General features: G+C 52.2%; 1 protein-coding gene and 1 long non-coding RNA gene across 38 annotated transcripts in view; one reads left to right on the forward strand and one right to left on the reverse strand.

Annotated features, from left to right (window-relative positions):
- The window catches only part of POU2F2 (POU class 2 homeobox 2), a 91,609-nt gene that overhangs the window by 40,405 nt on the left and 26,953 nt on the right, over positions 1 to 24,251 (reverse strand). For 21 of the 37 annotated variants that reach the window (XM_016934254.4, XM_009435674.5, XM_016934252.4 and 18 more), the window contains exon 1: positions 5,821 to 5,933. The exons of 2 other annotated variants lie outside the window; for them this stretch is intronic. In XM_016934254.4, coding sequence (XP_016789743.1) covers positions 5,821 to 5,848 — 28 coding nt within the window. In that variant the 5' untranslated portion in view covers positions 5,849 to 5,933. Of the gene's footprint in view, positions 1 to 3,779; positions 3,937 to 5,820; positions 5,946 to 24,251 lie in introns of those variants that run through there. 14 more of the 37 variants (XM_063801763.1, XM_063801754.1, XM_063801758.1 and 11 more) reach the window with 6 other exon arrangements.
- On the forward strand, positions 5,971 to 10,490 carry LOC129138103 (uncharacterized). Its single transcript, XR_008541077.2, has 3 exons — positions 5,971 to 6,198; positions 6,342 to 6,465; positions 10,063 to 10,490. It is a non-coding gene; the product is annotated as an uncharacterized LOC129138103 (long non-coding RNA).

Below are 24,251 nucleotides of genomic sequence, written 5' to 3' on the forward strand. Positions count from 1 at the left end.
TTGGAAGAGACCAACCCTGCTGACATCCTCGTCTTTAACTTACAGCCTCCGTAATTGTGAAAATGAATTTCTCTTATTTCAGCCACCTAGTCTGTGGTACTTTGATGTGGAAGCCCTAGCAAACTAAGCCTCTCACAGCCCCTGCCCTCCTGCTGTCCCATCCCTGAGCCCCCAGTTGTGGCTGTCTGTGTCCAGGTTCCTTCTCCACAAGACCAATGCGACAGGCCTGGTCTGACTCATCACTGGGTCCCCAGCATCACAAGCCCAGAACGGGTTGTAACTGCTGAATGTCCCTCTCTTTAGCAGTCTCTGTTTCCTACTACTTCTCACCCTTGTCCTACTGTCTTCCTGCTATTTATTTTATTTTATTTATATTTTGAGACAAGAGTCTTGCTCTGTCGGCCAGGCTGGAATGCAGTGGCACAATCACGGCTCACTGCAGCCTCGACCTCCTGGGGTCAAGCTATCCTCTCATCCCAGCCTCCTGAGTAGCTGGGACTACAGGTGTGCACCACCACATCCAGGGACTACAGCTGTGCACCACCACATCCAGCTAATTAAAAAAAAATTTTTTTTTTTTGTAGAGACGGGTCTCCTTATGTTGTCCAGGCTGGTCTCAGACTCGTGGGCTCAAATGATCCTCATGCCTTGGCCTCCCAAAGTTCTGGGATTACAGGCATGAGCCACCACGCCTGCACTTTGCCATTTAAAACATTTCCTGAGGCCTTGGCATGGGCTGTTCCCTCTGTCTGGAACACTGTTCCCCAATCTGTCCACCTGGCGACCCCCGACTCATCCTTCAGAACCCAGCATAAGCTCTGTTTTCTTTTCTTTTTTTTTGAGATGGAGTCTTGCTGTGTTGTCCAGGCTGGAGTGCAGTGGTGGGATCTCGGCTCACTGCAAGCTCCAGAGGTCTCCTGGGTTCAAGCAATTCCCTGCCTCAGGCTCCCAAATAGCTGGGATTACATGTGCGCGCCACTACGACCGGCTAATTTTTGTATATTTAGTAGAGAAGGGGTTTCACTGTGTTAACCAGGATGGTCTCAATCTCCTGACCTCATGATCTGCCCGCCTCAGCCTCCCAAAGTGCTGGGATTACAGGCGTGAGCCACCACGCCCGGCCATAAGCTCTGTTTTCTATGAAACCACCACCTTGATGCCCCCAGCTCCCAGCCAGGTCTCTCTCCAGCTCCCCATACCCTAGCACCTTCCCTTGTCACTGTCTTAGAGGCTGACTGTAGCTAGCCGGGCCCCACTATGTCTCCCCTATCAGACTAGGAATTTTTCAAGGGCAGATCTGATCTCAGGTTCCTAAACACTGCCCAGCAGAAGACATGTGGATCAGTGGCCCCAAGGTCCTGATCTCCCTCCCCCAGGCCTTTGCCTCTGCTCGTCTCCCACTTGGGTGACCCTTTCCTTCTCTACTGGCAAACTCTTGCTCCTCTTTAAGGTCCAGCTCAAATGTCACCTCCTCTGTGAAGTACTCTCTGATTCCCCAGATGGTCAGTGTCTCTCTCTTCTGGGCTTCACTGACCCTGTACTGTGCTCCATCACATCCTGATCATCCTGGGCAGAGACCTCCACCCCAACTGTGGGCTCCTCAGGAGCCCAGGCTGGAGTCATTGCTGCACAGGCCTAGGAGTATGTCTTTGGAATGAATGAATGCATTAAAGAATCCCCTAACTGACCAGGGCCCAATCCTGTCTAAAACAAACCCCTATCTCTACTGTCACCCAACATCCCCAAGAAACCCTAACTTAAATCTTTAAGGTAAGATTTCCTCTGCAGGGACTGTGGCTGGACAGACAAGAGTGGTTTGAGGGAAATTTTTCACCATTCTGTTACCCTTATTCTCCCTAAATTATCCCAACCACTCCTACATATCCCTGCATACTCCCTGCCCCACACTTGGCTGGGTCACAACAAAATGGCCAACTGCTGCCCTTTGTCTTTTCTCTTTCCACCTCCTCTGTCAGAGCTCAATCTGAGAGAAGGGTCAGATCATTTCCACCAGGAATGAACAGGGAGCTCCATTTCCACCGTGGACTAAAAGCCAAATGATGCCTTAACAGGGACTCCAGGGCACCAGCAATCATAGACTTGGAGGGTCCATCAAATGGCTCAGCCTCAGCCTCAGCCTCAGCCCAGGCAGAGATGCCCATCGCCTATCACTCAACTCTAGAAAAATATTGATGCCTGTTCCCACCTAGACTCTGATTTCAGTGGTACAGGGTGTGACTTGGGCATCCAGATATTTAAAAGCCCCTCAAGGTGATTCTTTTTTTTTTTTTTTTAGACAGAGTCTCACTCTGTCGCCCAGGCTGGAGTGCAATGGTATGATCTCAGCTCACTGCAACCTTTGCCTCCTGGGTTCAAGTGATTCTCCTGCCTCAGCCTCCCGAGTAGCTGCAATTACAGGCATGCATCACCATGCCCGGCTAATTTTTGTATTTTTATTAGAGACGGGGTTTCACCATGTTGGGCAGGCTGGTCTCGAACTACTGACCTCAAGTGATCCGCCCACCTCAGCATCCCAAAGTGCTGGGATTACAGGCATGAGCCACCGCACCCAGCCCCCTCCCGGTGATTCTAATGTGCTCCATCCCCTGGCACCTTCAGAAGCCCCTCTCAAAGCCTCATTCACACACAAAAGATTGGTTGGTTATGTATGGCTATTCCCACCCCTCATCATAGGTAATGTGTAATATTTTAGGGGAACTGAAAGAGAAAAAGCAATGCATAGCCCTACCAGGCCCCTTGGAGCCATGTTGCCCCTTGAATCCCACCTTCCTCAGGTCAGACACCCCTCAACCAGGGCTGCCCAGTCCTGAGCTCACACTCGCTTGCCCGACTGCCCCAGGCCTGGGACTCTTGGTCCTCTCCGCCCTCCCACTCCTCCCTCCCCGGACTTTCACTTCTCCTCTGCATTTCCCCCCGCCAGTTTTAGCAGACTTAGGCCAGCTTCTCGTTAGCACTTACCGAAAACGGGGCTAAATATAGAGGGCCCAAGGACTGCCCCTCACCCCTCCTGGCCCCACTTGTCCTGTCCCCTGGGTCCCCTGCCTCCGCAGCCTGCTTCAATTAGGGGTATGGCCTGGGAGCCCCTGTGGGCAGGTTGGTGCTGCCGGGAACCTCTGTGGGCCCAGCTGGCCGAGCCTCCGTCCTCCCCAGAAGCAGCACCTCACCCCTCCCCACCCCACAGCTGTCCCTGGGTGGCCTCAAGGGAGTGAACATTTCTGAGTTGTCAGGAGGGAGGGATGGAGATATGGGCAGCAGACACAACAAGAGAGGTGGCCCCACAGCTGCGCTGACAGCAGGCAAGAGCTGCCAACAGTACACATCCCATGGCCACAGCCAGGCAAGGCCCCGGCCAACACAATACAAGAAACAGATGTGCACAGATTCCAGACAGGAATGTGAACAGGTTTGCAGATACGACACATGCCCAGACATGATGCCACGGGCATATATGCAAAACACACACCCAGACGTGCGTACACACATGCACTCACACACACTCTGAGTGACACACAGCCAGCCAGACACACATAAAAAGTATACAAACTCACACACCCAGAGTCAAACACAGACATACACCCTCCCCCTACATACTACACCCAGTCACTCACAGATTCAGACATGTGTACGCACACATGTACTTACACATATTCTCACACCAAGTCACATCAGTCCAGCCAGAGATATACACCCAGACATGCACATGCTCACACAGAGTCACACACACACACACAAGTGCACACACATACACCCAGAGTCACCTCATCCTGGAAGATGGCCAGGGCTGACCTCTGAACCCAGTTCACAGGTGTGGAGTCTGAGACCAGGCAGGGTGAGTGATCTGCCCACAGCCACACAGTGTATTAATTCATGTCCAGGCAGGGAAAATTCACCCCAGTCTTCCCACACTGGGCTGTTCTGTGAGAAATCCCAAGTAAAGGGTTTAGCCTACTGCCCAGCACCTCTGAGGCCCCCATTTAACCCCAGAGAGGAACGAGTCAGTGGGAGCAGACACCCTGGATCTCTGTGTCTACACTGTATGGACACACACACATATACACAGTTGCATACACAGTCACCTCAACAAATAAACACGTCACCTTGCAAATAGTCTTCCTTTCATCCCACCCCTCTCCTCACCGCCTTTGCTTGCTCATACCCACTCATTCTTCGTATCCCTGCTCAGACACCCCCTTCCTCCAGGAAGCCCTCCTTGACACTCTACCAACTAAATCACATGTTTTCAGGGCTCCTACGATCCCCTAATACCTCCCCGTCCTGGCCCAACCCCTCTACCTATGTCCCCCTATCCCAGCCCTGACCCCTCTGCCTGGGCCTCCCCCATCCCAGCCCCAACCCCTCTACCTATGTCCCCCCATCCCAGCCCTGACCCCTCTGCCTGAGCCTCCCCAACCCCAGCCCTGACCCCTCTGCCTGGGGCCTCCCTCATCCCAGCCCCAACCCCTCTACCTTTGTCCCCCCATCCCACCCCGACACCTCTGCCTGTGCCCCCCACCCCAGCCCTGACCCTTCTGCCTGGGCCTCCCCCATCCCAGCCCTGACCCCTCTGCCTGGGCCTCCCCCATCCCAGCCCTGATCCCTCTGCCTGGACCTCCCCCATCCCAGCCCTGACCTGTCTGTGCTGTCACTGGTGACAGGTCTGTCTTCTCCAATAAACTGGGGGCTCCAGGAGGACAGACCTGAGCTACCCTTTCCACTGTACTTCCAACACCCGACACAGAACTACTCAATAGATACATGTTGGTGGAGGACACACGGGTGCCCGCACACGATGGCGCATATAGGACAGCACGCACCACCAAACCAAGACTCATGCCCATGGTCATGCCTACACAGCCACAAATGAAACAGGCATGAAGGGCTGAGTGCTTGCCATGTTCCAGGCACTGTGCTAAGCATGCTACATGTATTACCTCATTTAAGACTCCCATCAACACTGCTGAGTGATAGCCATCACCATACAGACATGTACACATTCTACTAAATGAGCCAACAGCTATAAATCACCTTGTACAGTGCCTGGTGCACAATGTTCACTCAGCCAACTGACATTTGGTGGAGAAGGCATTTAATAAGCACACAAACAAACACATAATGAAATTCCCAGCAGTGATACGTGCCGTGAATAAAAGATAAAGCAGGGTGAGGGGACTGAGAGTGACAGGATCAGTGCCAGTTTAGATGGGGAGGTCAGGGAAGGCTGCCCTGAGGAGGTGACATCTGAGGTGAATGAAGTGAAGAAGTGAGCCAGGCAATCATCACCCCACAATGCCACACACAACAGCCCCCTACACTCACAAGCACACAGCAGTCCCACTCAGAGCACTCAGAACTACTGCACACACACATGCACACGCACACCTGTACCAGATGTGCACACACACACTCAAAAGGGAATGACATCCCCCAAGTCCAGCAACTTGGCATTCCAATCCCTTTGCAGCCCTTATCCAAGGATCGCCCATGTCACCCACCCCACTGGTTCTCCACATGAGGGCCCGCTACCAACACCCAGCTCCCTCCCTCCCGTCCCCAGACCCTTCGGAACAGGGCAACAGAGAAGAGAAGATGTTGGAAGTTCCGGTGCCTGATGTGGAAAGAGAGGGCAAAGAGGAGCTGTGGGGGTCAGGGGGGACCCGGCATGGGAGAGAGGGAGTTGCTAGAGTACAGAGGAGAAGGACAATGGAGACAGCTGAGGAGGAGGGGCAGGCAGGGCCCGCAGAGCAAACCTAAATGTGCTGCCTGTCCTCTGAGCAGTGGCACAGGCAGCAGCCCCCTTACCTGGAGCCCCCATGCTGGAGTGAACCATGCTGCCCGCCCCGCCAGGGCTGGGGGAACAACTGTGTCATCTCCCCACCCTCTCTGGGGGCCGAGCCCTCCCTGCCGGAAGTCACTCAGGGAGGAAACCACAGGGCCGGTCCGCCCCCTTCAGAAGGGAAAATACCCTGGCCCACAGACCCGCCCCGGCAGCCCGGCCCACCCCAAATCATGTGTGTGTGCTGGGGGGTGAGGGCTAGTGGGGCAGAGGATAAGCAGGCTGGAAGAGCCGACTCCTACGGCTGCGATCCAAGAGGTGCCTGCAACAGTTGCCCCCCGACTTCTATCGCCCCCATGGAGGCAAACAAGTCTGGAACAGGGAATGGGGGTCTGGGAGAGAAGGTGGGTCCACAGCAGTAACAACAATAGAACACTAGCCAGCAGCTTATTGGAGAGAGGGCTTTGCCGATGCCTGACCCTGTGCCTCACTCTTGACAGGTGCCATCTCCAATGTGGTGGTCACTCTTATTTGCCCCATTTTACAGATGAAAAGACTGAGGATCAGAGAGGTGAGCAGTAGCTTTCCCAAAGGCCCAGAGCCAAGAAGCGTTGAAGCTTAAAAGCACGCCGCGGCAGGGAAGATCAAGCAAGCCCTGCGCCTATCTGCAGGTGAGCTGTTGGGTGCCACCATTGGGAGGAAGTGGTGCCCGTGGGCAGTGGTAGTGGGGACGGTGGGTCGGGGACTTGGCCTGGGGCTACAACAAGTCGCCGGCCAAATGCGGGCGCCCGAGGCGGCTCCAGTGGAGGGGAGCACCAGGTCCCCGGGCTGCCGGCTGGCTCTTCGCGCTGCGGCGCTCCCATTTCAGCGCTTCCCTCCGTGCCCGCCAGAGGGCGACAGCGCCCAGCCAATGGGCCGGAGGGCGGGGCCGGCTGCGGAGAAGGGAGCCCCTCCCTCCGCTCCCCTCCCCAACACCCTCCCAACGCCCCCGCTCGCACACCTGCGAGGGTCACACAAAGGCGCAGGACTCCCGGCGCACCGCAGCTCAGACAAAGGCGCGCCCGAGTCCGCTGCCCTCTTCCTCTTGGTGCCCGAGGTCTGAGGCTGTGGGGCTGCCTGGCGTCTCCAGACACCCCACATGCCCGCCTGGGCCCCGCAGGACATCCTGCGCCCCGTGGCTGGGGGGCCCCCTAAACCACAGGTGCATGCACAGACGCCTGGACTCACCCTCACACACACAAGTATTTCTACAGATGGACCCCAGCACTTCACACGCACACACGTGTGCACACACACGTGCATGAACACATCTATGTGCACAGGCCCCAACACCAGCCCTCCCTGCTGACGATGGTCACTCCCATATACTGATAGCTCCTCTACTCCCTCACATGGACCCATGGGCACAAGGGCACTTCTACACATATGTGCCCAAGCATACTTCCTGGCCACTCGCACCCACTCACACACAGGCACACTCAGAAAGGGTATACTACAGGCAGAACTACAGGAGTGCCCTCCCCTGACTGCACACGTGCCCTGTGCACCCAGACACACCCAGGCAAGCAGGTGGACACAACAGGAAGGACTGGCAGTTCTCATATATGCACACGAGAGGTGACCGTTTCCCGGCATCTACACTCCACAACATCCCGTATCGTAAAGGCCATTTCACAGAGGAGATCCACAGACCACACAGCAACTGGCCACAGGATTTCTATACATGAGGGTCTTCCCGACAGCAGCCTGGTAGCGGTGGATACTGGAGCCTTGTCTCAAAGCGACATTTACGCAGTAAGCTTTGTTTTCAGTTAGGATTTGTTTTGGGGGGCTTGGAAATGGGGCTATAGGACATTATGGGGGGGCAAAACCTCACCAGCCACCCTTATGCTCCACCCTGGACAGACTCAACATCATCCACGTCAGGAACACGCTTTTGGATGTGACCCCATTCCAGCCCCCTAGAGCCAGCAGAGAAGGACCACCCACTTCCAGTGCGGCCAGGTCTGCAGTTCAGTCCTGGAGCCGGGGAAGGCTGTATACGCTCCCTGAAAGATGAAACAACCCCACACCTCTCGCCTCCCATGCTGGCTCCATTCTCAGTGCCTCAGACCAGAGCTGGGCCTGGTGAGGGGATCTTGAAGGAGGATGGGCCTGCCTGAGAGAGGATAGAGGGGCAGAGTTTGGAACACACTGGCAGCTGGAACAGGGAGGCTCAAGGCAGGGGGAGATGGTGGCCTCGTTGCCACAGAAGAGACCTTGAGCCATGCTGAGGGAGGCAGGTAGGGCATGGGAGCTAGGGAGCAGTGGGGGCCACTTGAGGTGCAGGGAGCTGGGAGGGAGGCGGTACAGGGGAGGCCAGGCTGGGCTCAGGGCTGAGCGGTAATTAAAGGAGACGTAGGGGGCTCCCCAGGGCCAGCGGGGCTGGTAACTGACACGCGGGCCCCATTGCTCCGCTCATATTTCTCGCCGGATCGATACGTTTGACTCCCGACAAGACAATAATCGCTTGTACGCGGCCGGCGAGTCGATCAAATACATTATTAGAGCGAGGTCCCCCGGGGGCCCGGCGGGGAGTGGTGGGGGGGAGCAACCAGCCCACCGGGGACAGCAGAGCGAGATTCTTCACCCCTCAGGGCCCCCCAGCCATGGCCTCTTCCTCTTGGCCACGCCTGGGGACCCTCTCTGTGGCTCAGTTCCCCAGCCTCTCTCTGAATGCCTGCTGCTTTGGCGATCTCTCTACTCAGCCCCCAGCATCATCCTTGCTCTGTGAGGGAACCCAGGGGTTCTTTCCCCATAGGCACTGCCCTCGTCTGTAGGGCTGTGGCATGTGGGAGCTCAGAGAGGCTCCTCAGACCCCTAGCTTGGCAGGAGACAGGGAGACCAAGCCTCAGGCCATACTCTGAGTCCATGGCTGGGCCAGGAGATGAACTTGGGCCCAAGACTCAATGATACCCACTTCCCTCTGCCCAGTCTCCTTGCTGCATCTAAGCACACGGGGCTTCAGCAGCGCCCAGGCCAGGGGCAGCCTCTGGGGGGTTAGGGAAAGCTAACCTAGGGACCCAAACAAGCAGGAAAACAGGATGATAGGGGTGGCAGACAAACACATACACAAAGAGATGTGTGTCTGCTCCTGCTGCAGGGCCATGTGGTCCCCCAGTGGGCCTCAGAGACCCTCAAACCATGCCCAGCCTCAGCTCTGGCCCACCCTAGACACTGCTTGCCACTCTTGCCCACTTTCCTGGCTTCTAGGCTCAAGCCTATTTCCCCTTTTTAAAAAAATTAAGCTTTAGCTTTATTTTTAAAGTCCAGGCTCTTTTTTTTTTTTTTTTCCTTTGAGACAGAGTCTCACTCTGTCGCTCAGGCTGGAGTGCAATGGCACAATCCCGGCTCACTGCAACCTCCGCCTCCTGGGTTCAAGCACATCTCATGCCTCGTCAGCCTCCTAAGTAGCCGGGATTATAGGTGCACACCACCAGGCCAGGCTAATTTTTGTGTTTTTAGGAGAGACAGGGTTTCACCATATTGGCCAAACTGGTCTCGAACTCCTGAGATCATGTGATCCACCCACCTCAGCCTCCCAAAGTGCTGGGATTACAGACATGACCTCAAGCCTATTTCCTGTTTACACACCTGCTTTGCCCTCTAGACCCGAAGTGCCCCTTTGCTTCTCCAGCAGCCCTAAGTCAAAGTCAAGTTCTGCTTAGGAGTATCCAGCATTCAGGGACTTAAAATATATGTTCCTCTTTGTCTTCATTAGCAGCAGCAGCCCCCACAGCATTGCGGTCTATGCTTTCCTTTTTTTTTTTTTTTGAGACTGTCTGGCTCTGTCACTCAGTGGCACGATCTTGGCTCACTGCAAACTCTGCCTCCCAGGCTCATGCCATCCTCCCACCTCAGCCTCCCAGATAGCTGGGACCACAGGCGTGCACCACCACATCCAGCTAGTTTTGTATTTTTAGTAGAGACATGGGTTTTGCCATGTTGCCCAGGCTGGTCTCAGAACTCCTAGGCTCAAAGCCATCCACCCGCTTCAGCCTCCCAAAGTGCTGAGATTACAGTCGTGAGCCACTGTGCCCAGACTACTCTGTGCTATTTGAACCAATACATTATTTCTAAGTCCTCATGACAGTCTGAGGAGGTAAAGGTCTGCTATCATCCTCATTTTACTAACAAATTGAGCCTCAGAAAGGTGAAGTCTCCTGCCCCAAGTCACACAGCATGAGTGGTGGAGTCAGGATTTAAGCCCAGGTCTGTCCCCCTGACAGCTTGATCTCTGTGTACTGAGCCATGGAGCTCCTTCTTGGAGGCGTGAAATGCTCCCCATCCTTCAGGAGACAACAGCAACAGCCAGCCACTCCTTGTCCAGTCAGCAATGCTGGAATACCTCTGCAGCTCACAGTCCAACGCCCACAGCCTTCGAGTCGGTTTCTTGATATTCGGCAATGCACTGGACTCCTGATCCCATCAGCTCCTGGCTGAAGGTGGGCCAACCCTTCCCCATTTCCTTCAATTCAAATATTTCCTCATGTCCCTCAGTGCCAAGCCCTGTGCTGGGAGCTGAGGACCCAGAGGTGAGCTAGATCTAAAATCTGACCTCAAGGAGCTAATAGTCTGAGAGGAAGACTGGAGTGGATAAAAATACCTTGGTAATTTATCACTTAATAAATATCCAATAAATGCTATTATGTGCCAAGCCATTGCTAAGCTCAGAGAATACAGTGGTTAAAAGCAACCCATAGAGCTTATAGTCTTTGGGGGAGAAATAATTTTTAAAAGTTATCAACTAGCAGGGCATGGTGGCATACCCCTGTAGTCCTGGCTCCTCTGGAGGGTAAAGCAGGAGGATCACTTGAGCCCAGGAGTTCAAGGCTGCAATGAGCTATGATGGTGCCACTGCTCTCCAGCCTGAGTGACAGAGCAAGACTCAATCTCTAAAATAAATAAATAAATAAATAAAATAAAAAATAAAAAGCCATCAAATAAATATGTAATTCTAAGTTAGGAAAAGTGATTTCAAGAATAGGTAGAGGAGGGGCTGGGCATGGTGGCTCACACCTGTAATCCTGGCGCTTTGAAAGGCTGAGGTGGGAGAGTTGCTTGACACCAGGAGTTTGAGACCTGTCTGGACAACATATCGAGACCCCATCTCTACAAAAAAAAATTGTTTTAACTTAGCTGGGTGTGGTGGTGTGCGTCTGTAGTCCCAGCTACTCGAGAGGCTGAGGCAGGAAGATTGCTTGAGGTCGAGGCTGCAGTGAGCTACGGATCATGCCACTGCACTCCAGCCTGGGTGACAGAGAGAGACCCTGACTCTTAAAAAAAGTAGGAGGATACCTGATGTAAACAAAGGATGGCATGTTGCAGAAAACTGTCCCAAGGAAGTGACATTTACATAGCAATTAGACACAGTATTCTCGAGGCAAAGAATGTGAAGGAAGACACTCCAGGCAATGGGAACAGAGGAGGCGATGGCCCCATGGAAACAAACAGTGTGGCAATTCCAGGATCAGAAAGGAGGCCTATAGAGCTAGAGCAGAGTGAACAAAGAAGAGAAGATAGGAGACGAGGTGTGAGGTGGAGAGGCGGCCAGGGCCAGATCGCACAGGGCCTTGCAGGCCAAGGTAAGAATTTGGGACTTCAAGAACAGTGGGACACCTGAGAAGGTTTCAAGCAGGGGAGTGGCATGGTTCTATGAACACTTTTGTGACAATCCTGGCTGCTTTGGAGGCCGCAGTGAAGAACCAGAGGATGGGATGTGGGGGTCAGCGTGAGGAAGCTGATGAATTCCACATCACCATCAGGTGATGATGACAGGAAGCAATAATTGGTGATTGGCTGAATGTGGGGCATGGGAGTCACGGAGAAGTCAAGAATGAGGTCCAGGTATGTTAAAGTATCTTTCCTGGCACAGAAGATTGGGGCAGGTGGAAGAGCTTAAGCTCAGGTAAGAAAGATCAGGGTAGGACCTGAGGTCCTGAAGGATGAAAGGAAGGGCAGGAGGTGGGAAACAGCATTCAAGGGGGTTGCCAAGATTGAAGACCCCAAGGTGGAGACAAACTTGGCTTTCCCAAGTTTGTCCTCAAGTTCCTTTGAGGTTGGATTTGAAGTTGCAGGTGGAAGGCTTCTGTGCAGAAGCATTCTGTGTAAGGAAGTTCTACTGGGGACAAATGTGGGGACCGGCTGGTAGCATGGAATCTGGAGACAGGATGACCAATGGGGAGGCTGGGGCAGTGGTCCAAGGCGGCAGGGGAGAAAGGAGCCATGAGGATTAGGATGAGGATACATATTCAAGCTGGAGTCTACAGGAACAGGATATGAGAAGTGGGTGCTGGGCTGGGGTGGCTGGGTGGATGCGAGGCCATCACTGAAAGACACAGTGAGAAGGGAAGCAGGGGGAAGACACTTGGGTCAGTTCCAGGGGGAAAGTCAGGAAGCAGCATCTTCCAAGAAGCAAGGTCTGTGGACCAGAAGTCAGCAGATGCTTAACAAATTCACATGGATACAAACATTTCTCATCATATCTCCCCACCACAGCCAATTTTCCACATCCACTAGAATTCCCAGTTGGCCTCATGTAAGAAAAGAAGCACTGTGATGTGGCTCAAAGAAGATAAAAGAAGACTAACTGGCCGGGTGTGGTGGCTCACACCTGTAATCCCAGCACTTTGCAAGGTCGACGAGGGCGGATCACCTGAGGTCAGGAGTTCAAGACCAGCCTGGCCAACATATAGTAAAACCCCATCTCTACTAAAAAATACAAAAATTAGCTGGGCATGGTGGCGCATGCCTGTAGTCCCAGCTACTTGAGAAACTGAGGCAGGAAAATCGCTTGAACCCAGGAGGCGGAGGTTGCAGTGAGCTGAGATCACGCCACTCTACTTCAGCCTGGGTGACAGAGCGAGACTGTCTCTGAAAAACAAACAAACAAACAAACAAATAAAAGAAGACCAACCAGTCCTTGTTCTGAAATTCGCCCTCTAGTGACCTAGGGCCAGCCCCCTGAACTCCCTGGACCTCAGTTTCCCCAGATATATGTCTGAGATGGGCTGGAGAAGCACTCTAAGACTTCTTCCAGCTTGAACATTCTTTTATTTTATTTTATTTTATTTGGCTCATTGCAACCTCCACCTCCTGGGTTCAAGTGATTCTCTTGCCTCAGTCTCCTGAGTAGCTGGGGCTACAACCATGCGCCACCATGCCCAGCTAATTTTTGTATTTTTAGTAGAAATAGGGTTTCACCATGTTGGCCAGGCTGATCTCAAACTCCTGCCCTCAAGTGATCCACCCACCTCAGCCTCCCAAAGTGCTGGAATTACAGGCATGAGCCACCGTGGCCCAGCCGCAGCTCTAACATTCTGTAGCTTGAAAGAAACAAGAACGGGTGAGATGGACTGACGGCTCAACTGGCCATTGACAAATAGGGAGGTAAAGCATGGCCAACCTACTCTAAGGAGGCCCTGGCTGGGTATACTCGGCAACCCACTTACTCCTCACTGTCATCTTATGAGGGAGAGACCATTATCATCCTCACTTTAAAGATGAGGAAGCTGAGGCCCACAGTCACACAATGAGGCTGGAGTGAACCCAGAGGCTTGTTGACCCCAAAGCTTGTGCTTCAGCTGTTTTGTTGAGCTCACTGCTCCTTAACCTGGCTTGTGTGAGTCTCATTCAGACTGCAGATCCCCCAGGAACAGGGTCCCTTGGCATCCACTGCCATGTGCTCACCAGGGTCTCTGAATGACCTGTGGGAGCAGGCGCCTGGCCCTGGGTCTTCCTCAATGAGGCTCTGCCCTTGGACCAGGAGTCTCTAGCCCCCTTGCTGCTGCCCCCAGGCTTTCCACAGCCCACGTGCGCACTTCCTGTTCTCTAGCTCCCACTGGGCGCAGCACCAACTCTGCAGGCTCAGAGGCCGCCGCCGTCATGCCAGCGCAGGGAGCTGTCCAAGGGCTGAAAAGCAAGAGCCCATGGCCTTGGTCCAGAGCCCTCCAGTCCTGCTGCCCCCAGGACAAACCCAGTCCCCTTACTGTGGCCTCCAGGGCCCTACAGGACCTCCCCGCTGGCCACAGGAGTACCACACCTCAGCCACACTGGAGGAAGCTAATTTTGTCCCCAACATGGGGCCTTCAACCTTGCCAGCCCCCTTGAATGCTGTTCCCCACCTCCTCCCCTTCCTCTCATCCTTCAAGACTCCACTCAAAGGCCACTCCTCAGAGAAACCCTCCCTAGTCATGCTCCGCTCCAATCCCAGTTTTATTTCCTTCAGAGCACTCTGAAATTCAATTGCCGCCTATTTGCTTTACTGTCTCTTTCACCCTCTAAAATGTAAGCTTTCTGAAGACAGGTGTCCTTTTCTGTCTTGTTCACTGTGGTATTCTTGGTGCTTTAACAGTGCCTGGCATATAGTTGATGCTTGAACCTTACTTGTTGAATGAATAAATCCTTCCAGGCACCCATGGTCCACAGAATAAAATCCAAGGCTGGCTCTCCAAACCCAAGTGGATATGGTGCCTCTCAACCTCCTCAGCTATCTCACCCTCAGAGCTCACCTTTCTCCTCTGTTCAATAACTTGGGCTCCCCTATGTGTCCCATCCCTCATGCCTGCTTTGTCTGCCACAAATTCTGTACACACCAGCCTCTGCTCAAATATCCTCTCTCTGGAAGCCTTCCCTGACCTCAGTCTTGCCACAGCTCCAGGTAGTATCCCCGGGCTTTAGCACTAATTGTACTGCACTGAATCACTTCCCAGTGAGGCTGTACCTACAGACTGTGAGCTCCTTGAGAAGAGGGCTCAGTTTGACATGTTCTTGTAGACTCAGCGCCCAGCACTGGGCCTGTATTTAGCTGAGGCTCCAGGAATGTTTGTTGGGTAAGGACAACTGCCCTGCAGATGGTTAACCATCTATACAGGTGAACATAATGACTAGTTTGGGAGTCAATCAGATGAGGGTTTGGAATCTGGTTCCTCCATTCATTTGCTGTGTGACCCTGGGCAGGTGACTTCTCTCTCTAAGCCTCAAGCTCCTCATCTGTGAAATGGGGGCAGTAACATTGGCTGACAGGAACTTAATTAATCTTTTTTTTTTTTTTTTTTGAGATGGAGTCTTGCTCTTGTTGCCCAGGCTGGAGTGCAATGGCACAATCTTGGCTCACTACAACCTTGCCTCCTGTGTTCAAGCAATTCTCCTGCCTCAGCCTCCCGAGTAGCTGGGATTACAGGCATGCACCACCACACCTGGCTAATTTTGTATTTTAGTAGAGACGGGGTTTCTCCATGTTGGTCAGGCTGGTCTCGAACTCCCGACCTCAAGTGATCCACCTGCCTTTGCCTCCCAAAGTGCTGGGATTACAGGCAAGAGCCACCACGCCTGGCCAAGAACTTAATTAATCTTAAATATAATATTTGCCACCATGCCCTAAGAACAAACATGTTCACTAACTACATCAAGATTTGAGGTTGAGAAAAATAAGAAACAGTCTAGATGCCACCGATAGGACAGTGGCTAAGTAAATTATAATACATTCATACTCGGGAATACTATGCAGTTATGAAAGAGAATGAGACTGATCTATGGATGCAGACATGAAAAGTTCTCCAAGACACTGTTGAGTGAAAAAGCAAGTTGCAGAACAATTTATACAATTTGATATCATTGATGTAAAACACATACATCTATTTTTAAAAACTGTATCTTTTCTATGGGCGTACAAGTATTACACAAATGCAGAAAAAATGGTCTGGAAGGTAACTAATTATAACCTCTTTTGTAGTAACTTCAGTTTTGGTTTGTTTGTTTGTTTGTTTGTTTTGAGATAGAGTCTCACTCTGTCATCCAGGCTGGAGTGCAGTGGTGTGATCTTGGCTCACTGCAACCTCTGCCTCCCGGGTTCAAGGGATTGTCCTGCCTCAGCCTCCCAAGTAGCTGGGATTACAGGCACGTGCCACCACACCAGGCTAATTTTTTGTATTTTCAGTAGAGATGGGGTTTCACCGTGTTAGCCAAGATAGTCTCAATCTCCTCACCTCGTGATCCTCCTGCCTTGGCCTCCCAAAGTGCTGGGATTACAGGCATGAGCCACTGTGCCCGGCCATCACTTTAGTTTTAATAATGAGATTGTACTTGTTTTTTGGTGGGGGTTTGGGGTTTGGGGGGTTTTTTGTTTGTTTTTGTTTTTGTTTTTGAGACAGGGTCGTCTCACTCTGTCAACCAGGCTGGAGTGCAGTGGTGCAATCTCAGCTCACTGCAACTGCCACCCCCCAGCAAGCAATCCTACCTCAGCCTCCTGAGTAGCTGGGACCAAAGGCACATGCTACCACACCCAGCTAATTTTTGTACTTTTTGGTAGAGACAGGATTTCAACATGTTGCATGGGCTGGTCTTGAACTCCTGGGCTCAAGCGATCCTCCCTCCTCAGTCTCCCTACATGCTGGGGTTATAGTCATGAGCCACTGTGCCTGGCCTGTACTCATTTTTTTAATTAAAATTAGAACATATTAAATGACACACATGCAGAAAATCAAAAAATGATTATCCCAAAAGTGAGAATTGTAGTTACCTCCAGCAGAGAGGAAGGAGTATGTTTGGAAAGGGACACACGGGGTGGGGCTTCTGGGTGCCTTTGACATCTCCACCCAAGTGGTGAATGCACAGATGTTCACTCGATCAAGATTCATTAAACTGGCCAGGGGTGGTGGTTTACACCTGTAATCTCAGCACTTTGGGAGACTGAGGCTGGGTCACTTGAGGCCAGGAGTTTGAGACCAGCCTGGCCAACATGGTGAAATCCTGTCTCTGCTAAAAATACAAAAAATTAGCTGGGTGTGGTAGTGCATGCTTGTAATCCCAGCTACTCAGGAGGCTAAGGCTTGAACCTGGGGGCCGAGGTTGCAGTGAGCCGAGATCACGCTGCTGCACTCCACCCTGGGCAAAAGAGCAAGACTCTGCCTCAAAAAAAAGAAAAAATTCATTAAACTGTACATTAACGTCTTGTCCAATGACTGTGTGCTTCCTGTGGGCAGGGGCCAATCATTGCGATATCATCTGTTTCCCCATCCCCATTTCACTGCCCAGAAACAGACTTAATATAAGTTGTGTGCTCAGTAGGGAGTGCCCATCACGGCAAGCGCTCAGGAGGGCCAAGGCCGCTGTCCAGGGTACTAACGACCCAAGCCTGGGAGGCCACAGAGAAGGCCAGCAAAGCGAGCCAGCTTCAAGATGCCTCATTCTGAAGGGCCCCTGCCCACCTCAACTCCTCTCTCCCCACCCCCTTCACTCACTTCCTCCAAGCTGTCTGCCTTTCTGTTCCTGCAATCCACGCCCGCGCTTCTTCTTGCCTCAGGACTTTTGCTCTTGCCCTTCCTCCTGCCCGGTGCAGTCCTTCCCCAGGTGTTCCTAAGGCTCGTCCCCTTACTTACTCCAGAATTACACTTAAACACCCCCTCCACAGAGAGGCCTTTTGACATCCTGTCTCACATGGCACTTCTCATCACTACGTCCTCTACCAGGTTGCACTTTCTTCTAGCACTTTTTGCTGTCTCACCTTCAAGCCTCGTGTCACGTGCTTGTTTATTACCTCTTTTCCCCCAACCTGAATGTTTATGCCAGCACAGGGAGCATGTGTGTCCCATTATGTCTCATCCTGTCTTTTAGAAGGATCCCAGGTGCACAAAATTGGATTAATCATAATCCTTGGTTCACAGCGTACTCCCATCACTGGGCTGGATGGAGCCCTCTTTCTCTATCCATTCACTTATTGTTTTACTTATTTTTAATAATGAGTTAATGTGAACCCACATTCACCATTCAGATTAGAACCATGATAATAATCATACTAGCCTGTGTCTGTCCTCTTCACTGCTGTGTCTCCAGCACCTGCAACCCAGGAGGTGCTTGGTATTGATTTATTGAAGAAGCTGACAAAGGGGCAATGACCTCCACACCCTGCAAAAGGGAGCTAATGGGAGTGCCCACCTGGCCTCACAAGGCGGGAGAAGAAGGCAAAGGCCAGGCCCTCCACTCAGTTCCCCTGTCCTCCCCTGGTGCTCCACTCCTGCTCAGCCTGGGCAAGCGCCTCTTCCACACGATTCAGTTCCACATCTTCAGGGAGGGCCCACTGTGCCAGACCTTGTGCCAGAAGCTAGGGACACAGGGTGGCTCAACTTGGCCGTGCTCCTGAGGAGCTCTCAAGCCTCGATGCTCCAGGCCCCTAGACCATCCCACTATTCTACTAAGTAACAAGAGCAGCTACATGGCACCTGCTCTGTGCAGGCATATGTTATGTGTATTCTTTGCATCATCTTTTGGCATCTTCCCAACAATTCACTAAAGCAGGGGCTGTTATTATCCACCCCCTTTTCAGAGGAGCACCCCAAGGCGGGTCAGAGAGGGCAAGGACTTGCCCAGACTCAGTCATGGGCAAGCCAATTCCAGAGCCCAGCTCCCCTTGCCCCAGGCCTTGCTGTTACACTGATCCCATACACATTTCTCTTCCTCCAAAGTCTATGAAGTCCTGGGCCTCTTGCATCTCTGCAAAAGCAACTGAGGATGGCTGAAAAGGTGTCAACTTTGGAGTCACATAAATAGGTAGTTAAGTCCCAGCTGTGGGGCTAGGTGTGGCCTATGTGTCACTTGGCCCATGTGTCACATTCCTGAGGGGATGAAATTAAAACAAAATGTGTATTTTCTACTTTATAGTTGAATGACACTGCCAGACCACACCACCAGTAAGATAGTATGAATTTTGTTTTAATAAATCCTGAAATGACCTTATAAATATCAGTTAACGTGGTATTTTATTGTTGTCATTGCTAAAAGCACAAGTCTGTAAATCCATTTCAGTATTCCTTCGTTCTTAGTACACTAGGAGGCTCAAGAATTAGAAGTTGCCTTGGCCTCTCTCAGCCTCTGCAAAGACTGCTGAGTCCTAGCTGTGCAACTTTGAGCAAACCACTCAGCCTCTCTGTGCCTCTCTCAGAACTGTGCGGACCCTGAGCAGCATCCACAGAGGGCCCTGCCTACAGAAGGTGCTCTACATTGATTCAGAGGAGTTTAACTTAACGGAACTGTATTAGCCCAGATCGCATGAGACACAGTGCCTGTCATCGTTGAAGCAAACTCTGAGCTCTGGACATTTGAAGGAAAGTGAGGGATCAAGGAAGAAGTCTAGGTTGTTGTTGTGACAATCATTTACTGAGATGGACACAAGCTCTTGGAAAAGCTTGGGAGAGGGAATCAAGAGTTCTGCTTTAGGCTGGGTGCAGTGGCTCATGCCTGTAATCCCAGCACTCTGGGAGGCCAAGGCAGGTGGATTGCTTGAGGTCAGGAGTTCGAGACCAGCCTGACCAACACAGTGAAATCCGTCTCTACTAAAAATACCAAAATTAGCTGGGCATGGTGGCACACACCTGTAATCCCAGCTACTCAGGAGGCTGAGGCAGAAGAATCACTTAAACCCGGGAGGCGGAGGTTGCAGTGAGCTGAGATTGCGCCACTGCACTCCAGCCTGGGTGACAAAGCGAGACTCTGTCTCAAAAAAAAGAGTTCTGCTTCCCAGGAGGTGGAGCTTGCAATGAGCCGAGATTGCACCACTGCACTCCAGCCTGGGTGACAGAGCGAGACTCTGTCTCAAAAAAAAAAAAAAGAAAAAGAAAAAAAAGAGTTCTGCTTTAGACAAGTTAAAGAGAAGCCCTCCACCTACTATTAATATTTAGAAGCATTTTCTCACTGAATCTTCTCAATACTCTACAAAAAAGCATTGTTAACATCCCCATTTTACAGAGGAAAACACTGATGCCCAGCAAAGTTAAATCACTTGGCTGGAGACACAGATGGAACCAGGATTGGCACCCAGGAAACTGGATTCCAAAGTCCACATTGCCATCCACTGTTCTCTTCCTCTCCCTCAAACCCTTGCCCACCCTGTCCCATTGGCTCAGCAGAAACACTGGCCTTGGACCTGGGCTTTGCTGTCTGAGACATCCATGTATCTCCCATCCCCGTCCCCAGTTATGGCCTTCTGCCAATATGAACCATTCACTGAGTGCCTTCACATCACCTGCCCACCTTGATTCACAACAATTCTGGGATGCAGATTGCACAATGCTCCCCAGCTCCACTTTGTGGGGCCCTAGCAGATTCTCCAAGCTCATACAGAAAGACCAGCTGTGAGGGGAGCCAACACCTTCAAATCTACTCGCTCCCTACACCACCTTACTCAGAGCTCACCTCCTCTGTGGAGTCTCCTAAGGGAAGGCCCCCCAATCACATCTGTGCAAGATCCCGGTCTGGCAAGAAACTTCTCAGTGCCAACCAGGCACTTTAGGGTTCACATGGAGAACATTAAATATAAGCAACCCAGGCATCTGCCTCATGGAGGCTTCCTGCAGCCTCCTAGGGAAAAAGTAGCACCTGACCTGGTAAGAGGAAAATCTCAGGTTTGGAAGGGTCAGACTCTCACTCTCTGCTCTCCACTTCTTTGAGCCTTGATATTGTCACCAATTCCAAAAGCGCTGTCTGATTCCTCCACTCCTCCCACTGCAGTCCAGGCCACCACCACCTCTGGCCTGAGTGACTTCAGTGGTCTCCTCCCCGAAGGTGTCCCTTCTTCCATGCCTGTCTCAGATAGTCTCATCTCCCCTTGGCCCCCAAAGGGGGTCTTTCTAAAACATAACCAGGTGGTGTCACTCCCTTGCTTAAGATTCTCCAGGGGCTTCCCATGCATTTGGGAATAAAACTCAATCACCTTAACCCAACCTATAAAGTCCTATGTCATCTCACCCCTGCTGACACCTCTCATCTCTTCCCCCATCACTCACCTCTTTGCCTACCCTGCTCCAAGCCATGCTGTCTCCTCTCTGTTCTTTAAACCATGCTCTTTGCAACCCCAGGCCCTTCGCATGTGCCATTCCCTCTGCCTGGAACACTGTTCCTGTGCTCTTTGCCCCATTAAATCCTACTCGTCTTTTAAGGTTTGGCTTAAATAACTTGCCCTCTCTCCTGGCTCCCTATTCTAGTTTATTCTTTGGGATAGACTTATCAGTTTCTGATTTTGTATTTGATTGATGTTTACACTTAAAGATCTGCATCTTCTCTAGTTGTCAACTCCATGAAAATACACCATGCTGGTTCTGCTGCCTGCTACATCTTTAGTGCCCAACAAACGCCGGGCACATAGTGGATGCTCAACAGACAGGTGGAATGAATGACTTAAATGGATCCTGCATAGGGACAAGCACCTGAGGCAGAGTACTTAAGTCTTCGAAGCCTCAGTTTCCACTTCTGTAAAATCAAGATAATAATTCCTCCTGTACAAGGTAGTGGTGAGGATCCAAATAGTCAATGAATATTGACAGTGCATTGGGAAAAAATCCTCTGCAAATACAAAAGCTTAAAGACCTGGAACCTAAAGGATGGGCAGGAGTCAGAGAGAAGAGCAACAGGAAAGGGCATGGCCATTTATCAGGTGACATTGTGTTTTTTATTTCCCCTTTCCCTGACCCCTATGAGGTAGTAGTTATGACGCAGAGGAGGAGATAAGGCTCAGACAGGAGAAGCCCCCTTCCCAGGGTGTCATGGTGAGTCCATGGAAGAGCCGGGATTTGTACCCCTCACACTGAGGCAGGCAAGCTTCCTGAGCATCTCCAACAGAGCTTGACCCCTAGCAGTGGGCTCTTGACAAACATGAATGGAACCAATTCAGAGGGCCAGCCAGAATCACAGTCCTGTCTCTGCCTCTCACTGGCTAGAGACCTTGGGCAAGTCACTTCCCTTCTCTGAGCCTCAATGTCCCCATCTGCTAAGTGGGAATAATGAAAATGCCTACAGCCTAGGGTGGTCGGAGGTCAGCAGGAACACAGGTTGAGGGCCTGACACACAGAAGGCAGTCCATAAGCAGCTGCCAGAATGGTTCCGCTTCCAGTGAGGGAACAGCATGAGCAAAGGATGATAAGAGGCTAGCGGTCAGTCAGAGAGGACTCACAGAAGGGGCAGCCGGAGCCAGATGGAAAGGGACTCCCAAATCTGTGCCCAATTGCCTTCTCAAGGCAGGCAGTGGGAAACCGGGACATGTTCTGAACTCCAAAGAGCAGCCCCTGTCCAGGGGCCCTTCCTCAGGTAGCCAGGGAGGTGGCGAAATGGTCATTGCAGGAGAAGCATCCCCTGATCTCTTGCCCCCCTCTTCATCCTTCACCCCCAAAGCCCTCACCTCTTTCCAGGTTTCCTGGCCTTGGCCTGAATCTCATACTCCTCAGCTGATCCTGCCAACCTCATCTCCACCCCAAGACCCACCCAGCCCTGCCCCAGCTGACACCTGGTTCTTGTGCTCACATCCTGGCCTTTCCCACATGGCCCAGAGGGACCTTTCTGTCTTCTATTAGGAAGGCCTTGTACTAATTGGAAAACTTTTGTTTGACGGTAATGCCAAAAAATTCATAACTAGTGAAAAGTAAGCACTGTTTCAGGCATAAGCAAGCATATAGCATGTGGGTAAATACATGGGTCTGTACACGCCTTTGAAACACAAATGCCGTCTTCCCACATCAGAGGGATCTCTCTAACACAGAGATCCTCACTCCCCTCCGCAAACCAGGTAGCTGTGAGGCCAGAGGTGGGGAACTGTGAAAGCTGCACTAATGTAGACCTTGTTGGTGTTGGGTGGAGGTGACTGGTCCTAGGTGAAGGACAGAGGCTTGGAAAGGACACCCAGGGTCATCCTGATATCCTCCTCCTCCTCCAAATGCCCCCATCTGTCAACTTCCCCTCAATTCAACCCAAAGATGTCTGAATCCCTCTGCTCCTCCGGCTGTGCCTCCCACTCAGGACTTGCTCCTCCCCACCCCACCCCACCCCAGCCTCTACTGTTGCACGGGTTCTTCCTCACTTGCTCCACAAATGTCCCTTGAATCCTGTCTGTGTGGCAAGCAATGAACCAGACACCAGTGATGTCACGGCCCCTGCTCTGGGGAGCTGACAATGGACATGGACCCAGGCGTCTTGAATCCACGCCCCATGTTCCTTAAAGCATGACCCTGGTTGGGCCTCGCTCCCACCCAGACCGAGAGGAAAAATCTTGGCACCCTAGACCTGCCCACGTCTGCAGCTTCACCTTCCCAAGCCACCATGAGAAGGAGAGAGGAGGGGCGACCATGTTCCCCAGCCTGAAGATCCTGCCCTCAACTCCCTCCCTAGGAAACAGAGGACCCTGGGCTTTCAAGGCAACATAATCCACAGGGGAGGCCGTAAACACCCTTGGAGCAGCTCGCTTTTCAGGGGAAACCAAGGCTCAGGGCCAGCATGACTTGAGCAAAGCCACACAGCGCGTCTGTGGCAGACAGACGGGCCCCACCCCTCAGTTCCCAGCTCCATCTCTGCGAGTGTAGACTTGTTTGAACTTCCCTAGACACTGACACTGCCAAGAGAAAGAAGAGGGGCTTAAGACCCTTTTTCTGCGTGTTCTGCTGATGTTCCAAGGACCTGAGCCTCCGCTTCTTTCTATGGCTGTGGGAGGGGAGATGAACCAAGAGAGATGGGGCTAGACAAGGGATGTGGGGCGCAGGCAGGGTAGAAAAAGACAGAGTGAAAAGCATGCAGCAGGGCAGAGAAAAGAGGGGTGTAAGGAAAGAGTAACTGGGGACTATCAAGGTAGAACAGAGAAGTGTATGGGGGTTTTTAAATCCCTGGAGGGAGAGGCAGCAATAAAGGAAAGAGAGTCAGAGTCAAACAGAGAGACAGAGACAGGAAGATGCAGATAAAGAGGCAGAGAGAGAGAACAGCAGAAAGAGAGACAAAGAAAACAGGAGAGAAAAGAAAGAGGGAGGGAGGGGGAAGAGCAAGCAGAGGTGGGGCCACAAGGGCCTCCTGTAAATTGCTTCCCAACGCCCTCTCCCCTGCCCCTCACACCAGCAGTCCGGCAGGGTGTGTGGTGTCGTCCCCATCCCTGAAGGGGCTGCTCCGGGCAGAGCTGAGACTGACACATGGGAAGGTGTCCAGCTCCCGGCCCTCTCTCTTTTCCTGCACCCAGCTGCCTCCCAAAGAAAAGGGCCAAGTTCAGTGTGGAAGGGGCAGAGACAGGCCCTGGGGGACTGAGAGCTGAAGTGCTGTAACCAGGGGCAGAGAGGCTGCAGTCTGTCTCCCCTCTTCAGTACCTGGTCCCCACAGACACCCTACCTGTTCTTGTCCCCTGCTGGCTGCTGAGGGACAGGCTTTGGCTATCCTGACTTTGGCCAATGCCTCCCTCAACCTGTGGCCATCGTCTCCCTGCCTGGTGACCCCAACACCCTCCTGTACCTCCTCCTACCCATCCCTGTGCCCCCCAAGACCACCCATCCCATGGCCACCTTTCTGCTCCTCTGCAGGTTTGGGGTTAGGGAAGGGAGCACAGAGGCCTAGATAGGGGCTGGAGGGCTTGGTGGATTATTGAAGATGTGCGGGCACTGCGGCTGACATGGATGAGGAGGAA

Source organism: Pan troglodytes, chromosome 20, assembly GCF_028858775.2.
Source record: "Pan troglodytes isolate AG18354 chromosome 20, NHGRI_mPanTro3-v2.0_pri, whole genome shotgun sequence".
Lineage (NCBI taxonomy): Eukaryota > Metazoa > Chordata > Mammalia > Primates > Hominidae > Pan > Pan troglodytes.